This window comes from Malurus melanocephalus, unplaced genomic scaffold, assembly GCF_030028575.1.
Source record: "Malurus melanocephalus ecotype Western Australia unplaced genomic scaffold, MMel_1.1 scaffold_285, whole genome shotgun sequence".
Lineage (NCBI taxonomy): Eukaryota > Metazoa > Chordata > Aves > Passeriformes > Maluridae > Malurus > Malurus melanocephalus.
Window position 1 is genome coordinate 194,505 of NW_026623517.1, and position 16,004 is coordinate 210,508.

General features: G+C 38.5%; 1 protein-coding gene across 1 annotated transcript in view; it reads left to right on the top strand.

The window, feature by feature from the left end:
* The window catches only part of ROBO2 (roundabout guidance receptor 2), a 168,734-nt gene that overhangs the window by 125,993 nt on the left and 26,737 nt on the right, over positions 1–16,004 (top strand). Inside the window, exons 22-23 of the mRNA XM_057376620.1 lie at positions 5,512–5,772; positions 9,013–9,227. Of these exons, the coding sequence (XP_057232603.1) occupies positions 5,512–5,772; positions 9,013–9,227 (476 nt within the window). The remainder of the gene's footprint in view (positions 1–5,511; positions 5,773–9,012; positions 9,228–16,004) is intronic.

The following is a 16,004-nucleotide window of genomic DNA, read 5'->3' on the forward strand; positions in this document are numbered from 1 at the left end:
GTTTTTAGAAGAAATTTCACAGTTGGGGAAGGCATGCTAATTATAGGGGTTTTTGTTATTGTTTAAGCAACTCTCAAGTTTCTGGAATCTTCCACTTATTTTTGCATAGCTCAAACTTGTTCTCAAGGACACAAAATCACACCAGAAGCGCTAAATAAGAGGAAAAAGACATTTGCTACACAGACAACAATTAYAAAATGCTTTTTATAAAGTGTAATTATGTGAAATACCAGTTTATCAAACTTGGGAGGAAAATCAGAAAATAAAAACATAGTTTACTGTGGTTAGTTCTGTTGGAGCCTTTGAGAATAATTGTTATGTCAGGGACRAATTTTTGTATGTTTAATTACATGGATTAATCAATATTTCCTAAGGATGAAACATTTTTAAGAAAACATTGTAATAGCTTTACTGAATACAAATATTTAAAGTGTTATCTCAATTGTAAGAATGAACTGATCATTACTACTTTTATAATTAAAAATAGAATAATTCCGTATTATTTCATGTACCAAGTCCTTTGAATCTTAAAATGAGCAATAAGTAACTGTGTTGATCAGGAAAGTTTATTTTAAAATTAAGGCCATTCAGGCTGTATTAGATTTGGAATTTCAAAGTAATGGCAAATGAATAACCTTACTGATCGTGAGTGTTGTTTAAATCTCAAGGCAAAAAGTTCATATAATCATTCTGTATTCTGTTATAAGAGGCTAAAATAAATTTAAAAGTGTTTCACCATATAATAATTTTGTCTTTATCAGTTTATATCCTTAAAACAAATGTGCAGCCGTTTCACTAAAACGATTATGTTATAGAAGGCAAACCACTTGGATTTTCTTCAGAACAATGCAATAGCATAAAAGGTATTTCTAGAGAAATCCCTTGTGACACAGGGCTTGACTCCTCAGTTGCATAAAGCATCTGTAATTTAGCTGGAAGGAATGATGTTGGTCACCAAGACAACTTTGGTTATTTAAGGAGAAGGTAATCACCAGCCTCCAGGATCACACTTCAGACTTAGTTTTTCCTCTGATTATGTTTTGAATTATTCTCCTCTGGTTTTTGTAATGTCTCATTAACCGTGGTTGCAGCAAGACCTTGTAATACACATCTTAGCAAACACAGAAAAAATTTGAAGGTTGGACTTACAGTCTGAGTCTGGAGCTACAGTAATTTGCAAGAACCTTTGGTGAAGACTGAATCTGCAATTCCTGTACTTTCTCAAGATGCTTCCGATGCTAATGGTTCTTCTGTATTTAGGGGTTGATTTTGTTTCTGTGGTTCTCAACATKCTGAGAGGGAAAGAATCATAGACTGCATTCCTTATGTTGCCTTTAATATGGACACACGGGGTTTAAAAAAAAAAAAGCTACTTTTTTTAAACTTATTTCATTTTTTCTGGGATTGTTTTGATGTACTCTATCCRTGACCAGTTCAATGTGTTTTAATTTTGGAATTAGTTACATGCAGATGTAATTATGTTGTGAATTACAGTTGAGAAATGAACTTCCAATCAGAAAAACCGAACTTTCATAAAATTCTCACGATGTGAAATATTACTCTAAACATATAAAATTGAATGTTTAGAGCAATAAAACAAAGAATGTGGCATTTAAATAGGAACTTGTTTTTCTGCATGTCTTTCTATAACACTTGAATTCAAGTGTGAGTTTCATTGGCATGATTATCACCCAAAAAACTCAAAAAATTTGACAAGTTTTGCTTGCCAGAGGTTAACACTAGCAGTCTTATGAGCATTAGTGGACTTCTAAGTTGCAAAAGAAAATAATCCACAATAGCAAGTTATATTAAAAAAGAAATTAAGTCATCTAACAACTTATCACATAAAAAATACACTCAGTTTTGTCTGCCATCTTCTTCCYGGAGGCACAAGGGTTTGCATTTGCCTCCATTTTTCCATAAACTGCAGCAGGAAAAGCAAACATCTTACTCCACTCAGCCATATTATATGAAGTGATGGTTTTGGGGATGTCTTAAATTCCTATTTAACCACAGCAAAGAACCTGTTGTGCCCATTAAGTTTCTCTTTTCCTATRGTAACTTCCAAATTGATGTTCCCTTTCCCATCCTTTTCAGAGGAGATGATTTTGCTTGGTTTTATCTAAACTTGACAGTAAGGAAATGCTCATTACTTATTACTATTTACTTCAATTTTTTAACAGTAATACGCATGATCTTGAACCATCCCCAGTAAAGGCAGTCTGCATATTCTTACTTGGTTATTTATGTTTCTTGCTATTGATTACACCTCAGAACGGAATATTAACTGCTGAATGTCAGTATATTTGATACTTATTTTCTGTCCTTAGGAAAATTAAGGAGATAGTATAGGGCCTTTTACTTCAAAAAATCATTTCTGATGAGTTCCAGGGAGGAAGGGTTCATTGGTTGCAACTATGTGTGTAATGAAACACAGTTGTCATAGAATGTGTCCTTTGTCTATCACCTTTATTTTGTATTTTGAAGGAACAAATCTATTAGTGTCATGAATAAGTAAAAGATTACTATAGAATAAAAGTGCTGACACAACAATAAAACTTACTAAGAAAATATACTCGTGTTTGTTAACCAGAACTTATTAGGGTCTTAATTATAATGAAATTACAATTGGAGGTACCTAATGAAGTTAAGACACTTAGATTTTAATAAGTGTGCTTGAAAAAAAGTTGCATTTTCACCACATTGAATTTATTCAAAATATAAAAAAGAACACAGATGTGACCAATAATCATTGTGGTGGTACCGGATATTTCTATAACTGTAAAATTTATGTGATGTGTAGTTACTATGTAGTCTGTTAGATTTGCTTATTTTCTTTTTACCCTTGGTTTTTTTTTGGGGGGCGGGGTTGTGTTTTTGGTTTGTTTTGTTTGTTTTTCTCTAAAATGCTGGTTAGAACTTGTGGCTTTTCGGACACCTTACATTAAGGAGACAAAGGTTCTTGTACCTGAAATYTTTAATCTCATTGTCCTGAACTTCAGACTTAGGCTGCTTTCCATTTCAAACAAAATTTAGGTAAAGATGCGGTACTTGTGCAGAATCTTTTCACTAGGAAATCTCTTCACTAAAAAATCTTTTTTACTATCAAGCTGAACATTTGGGGATTTGAAGCGGGTAGGGTCAGAAGGCGAGCACATCCAAAGCTCATTTATTCATCACTGAAAAGTCACCAGGGAGCATCTTTGTGCCCTGTCCCTTTTAAAGAAGCCATTATAGCAAAGCATGAGGTTGAGAGAGCAAAAGGAAGTGAGAGAACTGTTGCATTGTACATTTTTAGCAGCATGAGTTAGGATGGTCCCTTCAGCCTTGGGTGCAAATGTCACAAGTGAATATTGTTTGGAAAGACAAATTACAGCTGCTCATAGCTTAATTGTCTGCTAAGGATGAATATGTACCATGTAACATTTTCTGAAATCTCTGTTACTGTTACAAAAATGGTAATGATCAATCACTCAAAACTTCCTAGAGACCAGGAGTTAAGAAGCAGCCTTTATTTTCATTTCTGTGCTCAAATGTGTATTTGTGTATTTATATAGGGTTATATCTACATATATATATATATAGGTTTATATTTATACCAGTGTTTATTACCAGATATTTCTTCCACGGACTTTTGGATGATTAAATCAGGTTGTTTTAGCTATTCTGAATCTGTGTATTTAGATACAGACTACAGACTTTTGAGTAAGGAAAAAGTAGTTTAGTTACCCGTGGAAATATTTGGGTTTTGCTGAAAGTAAATGTTGTGTTCATAAGACAGGTTTTGAGACTTCTCCATCTCAGTGTTCCCAGCCTTTTTATAACCTGGCTTCACACTTGAGAAAATTGACAGTAATTCATTTTTCTTTGGGAAGTTGGTAAATCCTTCCTTCCAAATCAGAAGCTTTAAAGGAGTATTTTTAAGCTGTTTTGAGAAATTAACTGTATTGCACAATGCATTGCCTGCCTGCATTGCAGAAAAAAGGACCTTGTCAGCAGTCCTTGAAGGTGGAAAGAAGATAAAGTGACTTAGATGATGTTTGGGAAATGGCCTTTAGAGTGTGTGATGGTTTGACAGTGAAGGAGCTGTGAGAGCTTGTGGTTGTCTGGCTGCCTTTTTTTTTTTTTAAAAAAAAAAAAAAAAAAGGCTGTATATCCTGAGTTTTTTTGGAATACACCAGGAGTTAAGAAGAAATGTGTGCTGATGCTCAAGGGACTGATGCCTGACTGGATGTTTTGAAGATGGGAGAAGTAGACAGGTGAGATTTGAGTGGTGTGATTGTCAGCAAAGCTGTSTACAACTGAAGTACTGTTCAGATTAGGGAATTACTCTGGGGAGATAAYGCACAGGGAATGGCCACAGTCACTAAGGCCTATCCACCTGGAATGATGCCAGAGTCTCCAAGGGACAGTGTCCCTGGATGATACTGTAATATAGCACTGAATTGAAAGGCCCTCTCATGAGTACAGAGAAAGAATTGACTTGCTGGCGAAGCTTGCTTAAGAAGTGGTAATAAAATACAAAGCTTCTGTTTCTAGTCCTGATCAGATACAGCATCATCCCTTACACCTTTGTTATAAGGCAGCAAATAAACCACWAACTCCTGCTTGGTGTTTGAAGAGAGAAGAATTTGGTAATCAAGGATACTCCTAGTGGCTAATCCTTCCATTTGCTTTGGGCAGGTGCGTAGAAAGTGTTCAAAATGTAGCAGTGTCTAGGTGAGTCCCAGGACAGATTGGGTAGGAGGTGGGGTGCTGGCAGGGCTGTCAACATGTGTGCTAATGGATCTTATCAGCTGGTGCTGTGACACAGCATATGCTTAGGGTCAGTGCTGCTGTGACAGGAATGGATTAACAGCACAGGAGATACCCATGTGCAGAGTGGAGACACCAGAATTTATGAGGAAAGTGTAGCTTTTTGTTTGAGCTACAAACCAGAAACAAATGGTGAATTTATAGACAGATAAAGGGGAGGATGGAAGTAAATGGACAAGGCTCTTGGGCACAGAGTGGCTCTTGGGGATGGTGCAGTGCAGGGCCAGGAGTTGGACTGGATGATCCTTGTGGGTCCCTTCCAACTCACCATATTCTGGGATTCTCTGAAATAAAAGCTGCTGCATAAAGCTTTCTCTGCCTTTAAAGAATGCTGCTATTTTCGTGTCTAGGTCAGTATTCATTCTCCTACAGTAATGATCCTGGAAGTGAATTAGTTCATTCTTGTTGTTGATTGTGGTGTAACATTATCTAATCACCATTMACAAATGTGATAATGGATTAGTAATTTTTTTGTTGCGTATCTTGTTGAAATTGCTTCGCTGTTGTGGGAAAAATTAAACTGACTCAATAAGGACAATTTAAGCAATTATAACCCTGTTTTCATTAAATGTTAGAACTCACACTTGTGTGCAARGTTTTCAACTGTAGTAGAAATCCTCTATACCCTCTACACTCTGTTCTGCACGGCAGAGATGAGATTTGATATGCACTAACTTTATTTGATTTTTATTTTAGATATGACAGTGATGGTTGGTGTCCACCTTTGCCAGTTCAGACCTACCTGCATCAGGGCATGGAGGATGAGCTTGAAGAGGATGATGATCGTGTCCCCACACCTCCTGTCCGGGGAGTAGCTTCATCTCCTGCCATCTCCTTTGGGCAACAGTCGACTGCAACCCTCACGCCTTCCCCACGAGAGGAGATGCAGCCAATGCTTCAAGCTCACCTCGATGAGTTAACAAGGGCTTACCAGTTTGATATAGCAAAGCAGACATGGTAAATGTTTGAAGGGGTCATCTGTGATCAGGGAAATGAAAGCAAAATAATAATAACAATGATAATGATAATGATTTATTCCTTTATGACATAAATATTGACTATGTTTAACAACATTTCAGTTATGTTTCTGAAGAAGTAAAATGGAAGAAGAAATAGCAAAATCCTGTCCATAGTTGGAAGGCCCTACAATTAGTATGTGCTCTTTAAATCATAATACTTGGTAATATGCAAAATTTTGTCTAAAAACATATAAAAATAGTATTTCTCAGAAATTTTACACATGTTCAGCTAAGTAGTTAATACCCACCTCCTGACAGCTTTTATACAGTTGAGAGTACTCTCTCTTCAGGTTAGCAAAAGATAGGAATTTTTTTTTTATTTTCAAAAATAACGATATTCTAAATTCCTGATTCAAAACAATGAKAGTCTCTTGAAATAGCAGTGTAGCAGCTTTTACACTGTGCCACTTGAGTATGAGGCATTTGCATCTCTGTGCTTTGAAATACCATGAGAATTTCTGATTCATGGGAAAAACCCAGGAACAGCAGAAAGAAAGTTGTTAGTATTTACAGAACGGATCTAGTGTTTAGAATGCTTTACGCCTATTCAAAGGAAGTGCAGCAAATACCACAGTAACATTTCCACTGCAAAACAAACAGAAGCAGTCTCTTCAGGGACTGCAAAAGAACTTGTCAACTGCAGCAGGCTGGGGACACGGTGAAGGTCAGTTTCTTCCTGGATGTTCCCTAAGCAGCAGTTGTCCTTTTACAACTCTTCCACCCAGACAAAGGCCGCGAATCTCAGAGCAGAGCTGGTTACTGCCTGGCGCACTGCCAGCGGAGGAGCAGCCTTTCTTCCCTGGTAAATAAAGCCAGAGTTATTCATCTCGAGCTCCCATCAGTACATCAGGCAGGTAGGCAGGCGGTGCCCAACCCGAGCCAGCTGTTTTCCCTGGGCACCRCACAAGCCTCGAGGCTTGTCTGCAATCTGCACTCCATCAACAGGGTACCACGCCAAGCAGGGCCCCCAGCCTTCCTGTGGGACAGACCCAAATCCCAGCAGCAGCTAGACCTGGCCTCTTGAAGGCACCGGCTTCTGAGCCAGCACACAGATGCACASCCTGCCAGCACAGGCAGTCGCTGCTGCATTTTGCAGCTGTTACCCTTGCTGTGCCCTCCAATCCCGGGTGCTGGTCCAGGCACAGATAATGGAGCAGGGCGCTGCACCAAAGCCGCTCACAGCTGGCAGGAAAGGTCTTGCTCCCTTTTTGGAGAAATAAAAATTGATTGTGAAGTTTCATAATGTGCTTAGGATTATACAGATTTTAATGTTGTTCTTGTGTAAAGTCAAGGGAATTGAGCCTGAAATGCTAAAAAAAAAGAAAAAACAAGGACGTAACCTTTTTTCATATTTGGGTATTGGGGTAAATGCTGAGGGTTGCAAAGAGAAGTGATTTTTATGACAGGAATTTTAAAAATATTTTTATGTTGTTTGGCTGGACATKTATCATGCTAGTCCAAGTCAGTAGAAATCCTCCATTGTTTTGACCGGGAAGGAAGATTTCTCAGTTTTCTTTTCACAAAGTTAACCTGCCCAGTGTACAGAGAGGGGGAAAACTAACCAGCAAAATGAGACCTGTCAGATAGGTTGCTGTGGGAGTAGCAACAGAGAAATAAAGAGATCAGCCAACTAGGAATTTAAGAAAGAGCCCATTAGAGATTACTGGAAAAGTACATAATCATTATGGCCTTGATCCAGCAAATCACTTAAGTATATGCTTAACTATGAGTACATGAGAAATTGACTTCAATTGTTCTATCACAAGCTTAACATTAAACATATACTTAAGCATTTTGCTTGATTGGGAGCTAATCACACTGTTTATTGAGGGTTAGTTAGATGGTAGTGCCCTTTAGTGCCCCAGTGTTTTGAACACTGCATAGAGCACTAAAAACCTTGTGTCCAGGCAGAAAAGGATTCAATAACTGTTAATCAGGAGGTGGTTGTATATCAAAAAGGAAACACTTGTTCTGGAAATTAGATACAGAACAAGAAATGAGTTAAAACCTTCACTGAGGTGGAGAAAGTTACCAGTGGTACATAACATTTACCATGACATTCTCATATCTAATAGATTTAAATTATGTGAATTTTTAAAACGGCTCTTTGAATAAAAAGAATTCATTCATCGCGTATAGGCAACAATACTGCACAAAGTTTTCACTGAAAATATAGCTGGGAGCCAAACAGGTGACAATTGTAATTTGTTTKGTTTTACCTCTATGTAAGCAAGAAACCGGCAGAATCCTGGATCCCATCCAGAGTGCTGCCGATTCAAATCAGGTCATGGCATCTCATGTACAGCCACCCAAGGATTCCCASGTGCCTAAATTAGCAATTGCAAGCATGGGACATGCTCTTGTGCCAAGGCAAGTCCTGCCTGGCTCCCCTGGCACAGCTTGCTGTGTACCTGTTGTGCTCTGTGCTTTGAAAGGTGGTGGTGTTCTTTTGTCTCAGAGACCAGGCAAATCAAACTCCAGATCCCATGCTTGCCTTGGGCCATTTAGCCATCCTGTGGGTGCTTTTTTATCTTCGTTTTTCTTTTTCTGTTTTTTTTTTTTTTTTCCTTAATGTGATTGCTGCATGCAGTAATTTCACACATGCATGCCCTAATACTGCTGCAATTAAATCAATTAAACTTCTTGGAATAAAGCAAAATGAAAAGGCCTCRCTGATGATGCGTTCATTGGACTTGAAAATTTCTTCTGTCCTGCTGGCCATTTCCTCCTCTTTAGGGTGACTTTTGCTTCAGGGCACTGCATCTGCTTAAGCGGAAGGAGTGAAATTTAACTTTGGTTCAACGTGTGATTTGCAAGGGGGAATATTGGGTGAGACACTTATATGCTAGGCTGGGATTCAGAATTGTGCTTTTCCATGGCTTTCCTACCTGATTTATGTAGGCTCTGTGTGTATCGCTCTTTATCTGTGGGAAGGCTATCCTGACCTTCCCCATCCTAGGGGATTTTGTCTTTATTCTTTTTATTTAAGGCTGGAAAGTGTGCAGGCACACTGGTATTAGAAGCTGTGATGAATAACTGAACTGACTTTTCTTGAGTYTGACCTAACCAAGCATGTTTTGTAAACCTACTTCAGGACGTGCTGAAAGGCTTCTGTTTTACTGACCATGGGCAGCAAAGTCTCATCCATTCTGAYACCTTTTCCTGTTTGTTTGTATAGGCACATCCAAAGCAATACACAACCTCCTCAGGCTCCAGTTCCTCCCCTAGGATACGTATCTGGAAACCTCATTTCAGATTTGGAAACAGATGTTCCAGATGACGATGATGATGAGGATGATATGGAAGAAGAAGCTGTAGAAATCAGTAGGCCACTGAGAGGTCTAGAGCATACTCCAGGCTCCAGTATGGACAATCTAGACAGCTCTGTGACAGGTAACCAAACACAGTGACACCAGCTTGTTCCTAYCAGTAAAATGTGTCATCAGTCGGACACTTCCTAAGTGAAAATTTATTCCACTCGATTTCTGTAACATTTAAAATGTGTTAATACTAAACGCTAAAGTTAAAGAAGGATTTGGAAATACTTTGCTTTGCTGCAACATGATAAGAAAATTCATGAATTTTAAAAAGCTTTAAAGACTTGAAAGAAAATTCAGTTATATCCTAGCTTTCATGAAAGGTTCATTCTACTAGAGAAGCAAGGCAGTTACATGAAAAGGAGGGGGAAGACCTCAGCTTAGCAACATATATTTCATAAATCAGAAGTAGCATAAAAATATTTTCTTAAAGCACTTTTAGATAGTCTGTTGGGTAAATGCTTTCCCTGATGAACACAAGAAAGTTAAAGACCTCAGAGTAAATKTAGTTAGATCAGCACAATATTTATTTATAGAGTAAATACCACATTTATGTAGGAAAATGTGTATTTTGTACCTACTTTGTATTGCTGAATTTAGTAATTGTTCCCTATTTAATGATTCTGACCCTCYTTCCCTCACTGCTTCTTGCCTTGGAAAGCTACATCATCATCAAAGGGGACCTAGAAAGCCCTGCTAAAAATCAATGCACAGAACCTGAACAAATTAAATTGCTGTTGGTGAAATGTAGGCASTGAAAGACATTGTTTTTTAAAAACACAGATTTTATATGAACGTAACATACTCTTTGGAAGCATTAGTGTACTTCCCTTTAGGTTGAACCTGGATATCTGTTTAATGTACTGTGTCCATAATGTGCAGATGTGCTGGAGACCCAAATATCCCAAATGGCACAGTGGTGGTGGGTGCTACTTCAGTTTTTTATCTCAGTGGATGAACACTGATTATTGCTTGTACCTTAAGGGAGCTTGTTCAGAACCATTGCACCACGGAATTCAGTTTTTGTCTGGACCTTTGAAATCCCAAGGCTTTTGCACCCATGCTGAAAGATTGCTGTTCTGGAAACAGTGTAGGAATATGACCATGGTGGAGCATCAATATCTATAATTTTCTTCCTTTTCTCATGTTGAATGAAATAKTGTGTAGCTTAATCCCACTTTCCAGGTTTTCCTTCATCCTAAAGCCAGACTGCTTGCCAATCTAATTAAGATTTAAGAATTGTATCTCTGCTGCTGTGATTTGAAATCCAGATGCAACTGAAGGCCATGAAGTTAAAGTTTAAATCCCTGAATTGAGAAGGTTAACTTATTAGTGCATGAATATGTTAACTCACTTTGCTTGAATTTCTAGTGTAATCTCCTTCAGGCTATAATGCTGCATATTTTTGCATATCTCACTAATGGCTCAGAAGCCTTTCTGTTAGGAATTCACGAAGAGTTTTGCACTGGCAAAACAGCAACAAATAAATTTTTAAAAAACAGGTTGGTATAAATTTTTCATTTGGTATATATTAATATGCCAATGCTTATGTATCTGTAAATCAGAAAATGAATGTTTCCCTATTTGCATCTTCACTTGATATTTTGGACCATGCTTCCTATAGCAAATAAGGAAYAGTTGTATTCCTGCTCCAGTTTAAAACTTCCGTGCTTATTACAGCTTATATTTTTATGAATAACCTTCAGTCTTGTTATAATATGTATAAATCTTGTTTCATTATTGGAGCATTAAATATCTAATTACTGGAGTGTTAGAAGCTTTCTRGTATTTTGGAAGAAATTTGGCAGAGCTCGATAATGTGGACTGGGAATGTACTTAAGGTGGTGTAAATTCATGCCCACTCATCACCACCACTAACTTCATGTGGCCTCATCCAGCTGGAAATTAAAGTTTTTCTTTTCCTTTTTCTTCTGCTTCTTTAATTACTAGCTGGATCTCTTCCTTGCTCTGGTTCACCACATGGCAAGGTGTGTGCTGGCCCTGCAGGAAGGGAACATGCAGCTGGAAGGGAAGCAGAATWATAAACTGCCCCTATAGCTTGAAACCAACATTTAGACTAAGTTAAATAAGGAACGATAGCTTTACAGAACTATACCCAGAGTGTTAGTCTAAAGGGTCTGTAAGATGGCAAAATCTTCAAATAACAAAACTATTTCTGTTCTCCTCAGTTACTATATAGGTCAAACCTTGATTTTAGGAGGGCTTGATTTTTGTTTTGGGGTTTTTTTTGTTCCTAAGGATGGAAAGAAATTGCATGTTATACTTGGCCGTTTTTTTTTTTTTCAAAAGAGAATTTTAATTTTTCTTTTATCTATTTCTGTTAACTCTTCCAGGCTGTATTTGCTGGTGTTAAGGAGTGTATAGCAAATTGCTTCAGTTGTTCCCAAGCTGCTTCTCATTCTTCAATTTGATTACTTTTAAAATACTGTAGAACAACTAAATTGTTCTTTCTTGTGCTGACTTCAACCAGCATTTTGCTAGGAATTTATAGACCACGTTTTCACTTCTCTAAAGATTACATTTGAAAATGGAGGCAAATGAAAACAGCTGACCCAGATGAAGCAATGCTTTTGAAGTGCCCTGGGAGTTCAGCGTTTGTGAGAAATCTAAATTGACATCCCTTGGTCCAGACTTCCTCCAAACAGAGTTGCTGTGGAGGGAGCAGGGTGAGGTTCCTCACCCTGCAGAGTTTGCATGCCTCAGTCAGCGATGCCTTAAAGATCCCCACTCTTGGGTTGAAATGGTGCTTTGTTCTTCATGGCTGAGCTGAGAGCAAGGATTTCATGAAGTGCCAAATGTGGGATTCTCTGAGGGGAAACACTGGCAAGCTCCCGAATCCCTCTGACACCACAGTGCTGCTCCTTTAAACTGTTTGAAAGTCAAGTTGTCTTCYAGGCCCTTGAGTTTTAGTTACAGCTAACTGAGGATTCAGACAAGGATTTAATCTGCACTATTAAGCTTTTCTCTTTGCAGGTGGCAGAGACATAATGTTGACRTGTATAATAAAGTGAAAGGAAAGGAGGAGTGCTCAGGAACTGTATCTTAACATTCTCCAGCTATTACAAAGGGAACTCGAGGAGGGAGGTTTAGATTTGAATGTTTGTGGGATAGAATGAAATTTAAACCAAGGGTTTGCCTCATTCCCTGCATGGTTTGTTAGGATATCGAGTCACTGAATCTGCTTAAAAAAAATAGTAAGAACTAGAAAACACTGGTAAAACTTTTGCTCACTTGACTTTTAATTCATAATTATTTAGGGTTATTTTTTGCTTTCAGTGACACATTGAAACTTTCTCTTATGTTTAATGTTGGCCTTTATAATGAAGTCCTGTGTGGAATTATGTCATGAATGGCCACAAAGAGTCTGTTACATTATTTGACTTTAATGGACCTAATTAATTGCATATGATGGCTGTAGAAGAAATTAATTTGCTTCTCACTGAAATCACTAAGAACAAGCCTAGGTTTTTTCAGGTCAAAGTATTACAATTTGGGTTTTTTTTTACCCTCTCCTTATCTCCTTCTCCTGCAGCACCAGTGAAGCTGGGAGGGAGGGCTGTTGGATCTTCAGTCCTGGTACACTTTGGCTGAGGGAAGAGATACACTCATTAACTAGCGTGGAAATTAGAGCAAGCCCTCTTCTACCTCATACAAACTGATATAAACAGATATTCTTGTAAACAGTACCAKAGCAAATGGGTAACAATTTCTTTTTTCAATAGAATTATATAGATCTGAAATTATAAAAATCTCTGTAGATTGTGAGGCTYAGCAAGGAACAATATCCCTTATTTGACATGTTTTGGCTTTGATTAAAAGACTCACTGATCRCTGCCTGCATGGAAAAAGTTGTTCATTCATTGTGTCTGAGCACAAATGGAATAATTCTTGATAACTGCACAATATCATTTTCATGAGCCATATTTTACCATRGCAGAGCTCAATATTTATATTGATTTGCTTAGGGATACCTATWGCAAAAGATTCTATTTTATAAGCAGTTAGACATATTGCATTTAATAGGAAGAACGTGTTTCATGGATTAAATATGTGCTCAGAAAATAGGAAACTGCTACTTTTTGTATCTCATAAAAATGGTAATGCAACAATTAGCAGGGTCATATTATAAAGCACAGACTTTACTCTAGCTTAATGGATCTAGGGATATGCATTCATCAGCAACGATAGATTTAGCATAAAATGACATGTAAATGAATTGATGACTGATCATAAATTAATTTTAGTGCTGAAGAAGTAATAGAGACACAGCAAGATGCCACTTTATCATAGTATTTTACTGCTCAGCAACATTTGAGCAACTACTTAATGTTCTGTGTRCATTTCTTTTCTAACAGCTTGAATAAATTTGAGAAATTTTTRTGCCTTTCAGCAATATGGAAACAAAAAAAAATATAGAAAGATGGAATGCAAACAGAAATAAATTTGGCTAAGTGACATAAATTCATTTTTCATTAGATGTTTATGAAGGTCATTAATTATCATCAGACCTGTGAAGTGTCGAATGTCTACGTACGTTTTTTACCTCCTTCTTTTTTAGAAAATGAAATATTTAAATCTTAAGGGTTTGTTCCAGGTGTATAYGTTTAAATATATGGGCATTTAGGGTGGAGGAAAGCAAAAACCAAGGTCTAGTTTTTGAAGTGTGATTGTTTTTATATTCTGCATTCAAACACTCCTGTTATTCTTTCTTGTTTTGATGGTACAAAGACTATTTCCGCTTCTACTCCATCATTATACCAAAATCAGTGGTCATTCTCTCTGTGCCATTATGGCAGTAGTGAGACATATCCAAGAGAGGATAATATCCTTGTCCTGTACAAAGGCTAAAGGAATTCTGTAACTCATTTCAGCTGGTGTAGCATCGGTCCCCAAGGATTGGGGTCCCCAAGTCACCCGTACTTCACAAACCTAAGCAGTCTATCTAKGTTCCATTAAAAAAGCTGCAGAGGAGGAGGGACTTAATGTTGTGGATGGTCTTGTAAAGGAAAACACATGAAGGAAGCTCATAGAGGTTGATAGATGCAGAAAAGTATCTAATTGAATTCTCAGAGGTGTTGGGTTTGTTGTGAGCAGCTTTTATTTCACATGTGCATTCAATTTTTTTATCATTTTTATTTTTAAGTGAAGCAACAGTACATTTTGCAAAGAAAAATAGCATTTTTATTGCCAGCAAAATGCCACTAAAGCGGTAGCAAGCAGCCTGCTGGAAGCTGGCACCTCTGTTCCCCTCACCTTTCCCTGAGAGCAAAGAAGCTTTCTGTTTGCATTAGCACCAAGAGATATTTTATGGAGCAAGAAAACAGAGTTCAACTTTTCACAGAGCTGATTTTGTTCTGCATAAAGCATTTACTGCTGCTGTCAGCAAGAGTAAAATTTACAGTTGCCAGAAAGCGTAAAAACTCAAATGTGCTCTTGGAAAACACATAGTGAGCTGCATGTAAAGGAGACACTAAAAGCCTGTTTCATCCCATTTCAAAATGCACRGTTGATCTGAAAGGAACGTCAGCATCTCTTATTCTGCCTTTATTCAGAAAAAAACAAATGTGCATCTGATTTGGAAAGCAAGGGGCCAGTGGATGCCTTTGAACAGCAATGCCCACGTGTGCTGTGTTTGCACAGCTGTGCTGTGGCCTGAGGTGCCCGGGCTGGACTCCAGCACTCCCATGCCTGCTGGGCAATGTCTGCACCTCTGCAGGTCACAGCAAAATGGGATTTACTGCTGCAGGTTGTGGTGGGGAAAAGGAATCGTTTGTGTGGTGAAACTGAGTAGCTTGGGAATCAGTGGAAACAATGTCAAGATGTCACCTTTAGCTCCCTGTTCACACACAGCTGTGGGTGCTGGAGGTGTCTCAGGGTGCCTTGCTGACTTTGGCAGTTACAAAAAGTTTCCGTTGAAAAAGTTGCTTCCAGCAACCAGAAGTAACATAGAATGGTTTGGACTGAGARGGACTTTTAAAGGTCATCTGGTTCCATCCCYCTGCCATGWGCAGGGACACCTTCCACTGTCYCAGGTTGTTCAGAGCCCCATCCAGCCTGGCCTTGAACACTTCCAGGGATGGGACAGCCACAGCTTCTCTGGGCARCCTGTGCCAGTGCCTCACCACCCTYACAGTAAAGAATTCTTTCCTTATATCCAATTTAAAGCTGCTCTTAGTTTAAAAACATTGCMTCTTGTCCTGTCACTGCAGACCTTATCACAAAGCCTCTTTCTGTCTTTGTTATAGCCCCACTTTACACACTGAAGGCTGCAGGGAGATCTCCCCAGAGCTTTTTCTTCTCCAGGCTGACCAACCCCAGTTCTCCCAGCCTGTCCTCACAGAAGAGAGATTCCAGCACTCTAATCACAGTTGTGCCTCTTCCCTGGACACACTTGTCCCATTCCCTGTCTGTCTTGTGCTGAGAATCTCAGAACAGGAAGCRGAATTCCAGGTGGGGYCATGACATCCCAGTAAAACTYATGACCCTGCAAGAACAGMGCTGTACTTCCYGCCTGACAGMCCCCCTAGCAGAGCTGCAGAAGGAGAGGGGAAGGGAGAGGGATCCATGGCTGGAGTTCACTATTCCTGGCCTTGCTAATATTTGCTGTCCATGGGAATGTGAGGAGATGAGGAACAGAGGTTTTTTTGCAGGGTTAGCCTAGGAAACTGGCAGTTTGATAATAAAAAAGTAGATAATTTTAGAAAAACTGGCATGTCTGTGAGTGTGTAGAACAATAGCTGTATTCACACACTAGGTGCTTTTGGAGATTTCAGTATATTTCATACCTAAAACGAGGCTTTTTTTTTTTTTTTTTGACTAACAGTCCCGTCCT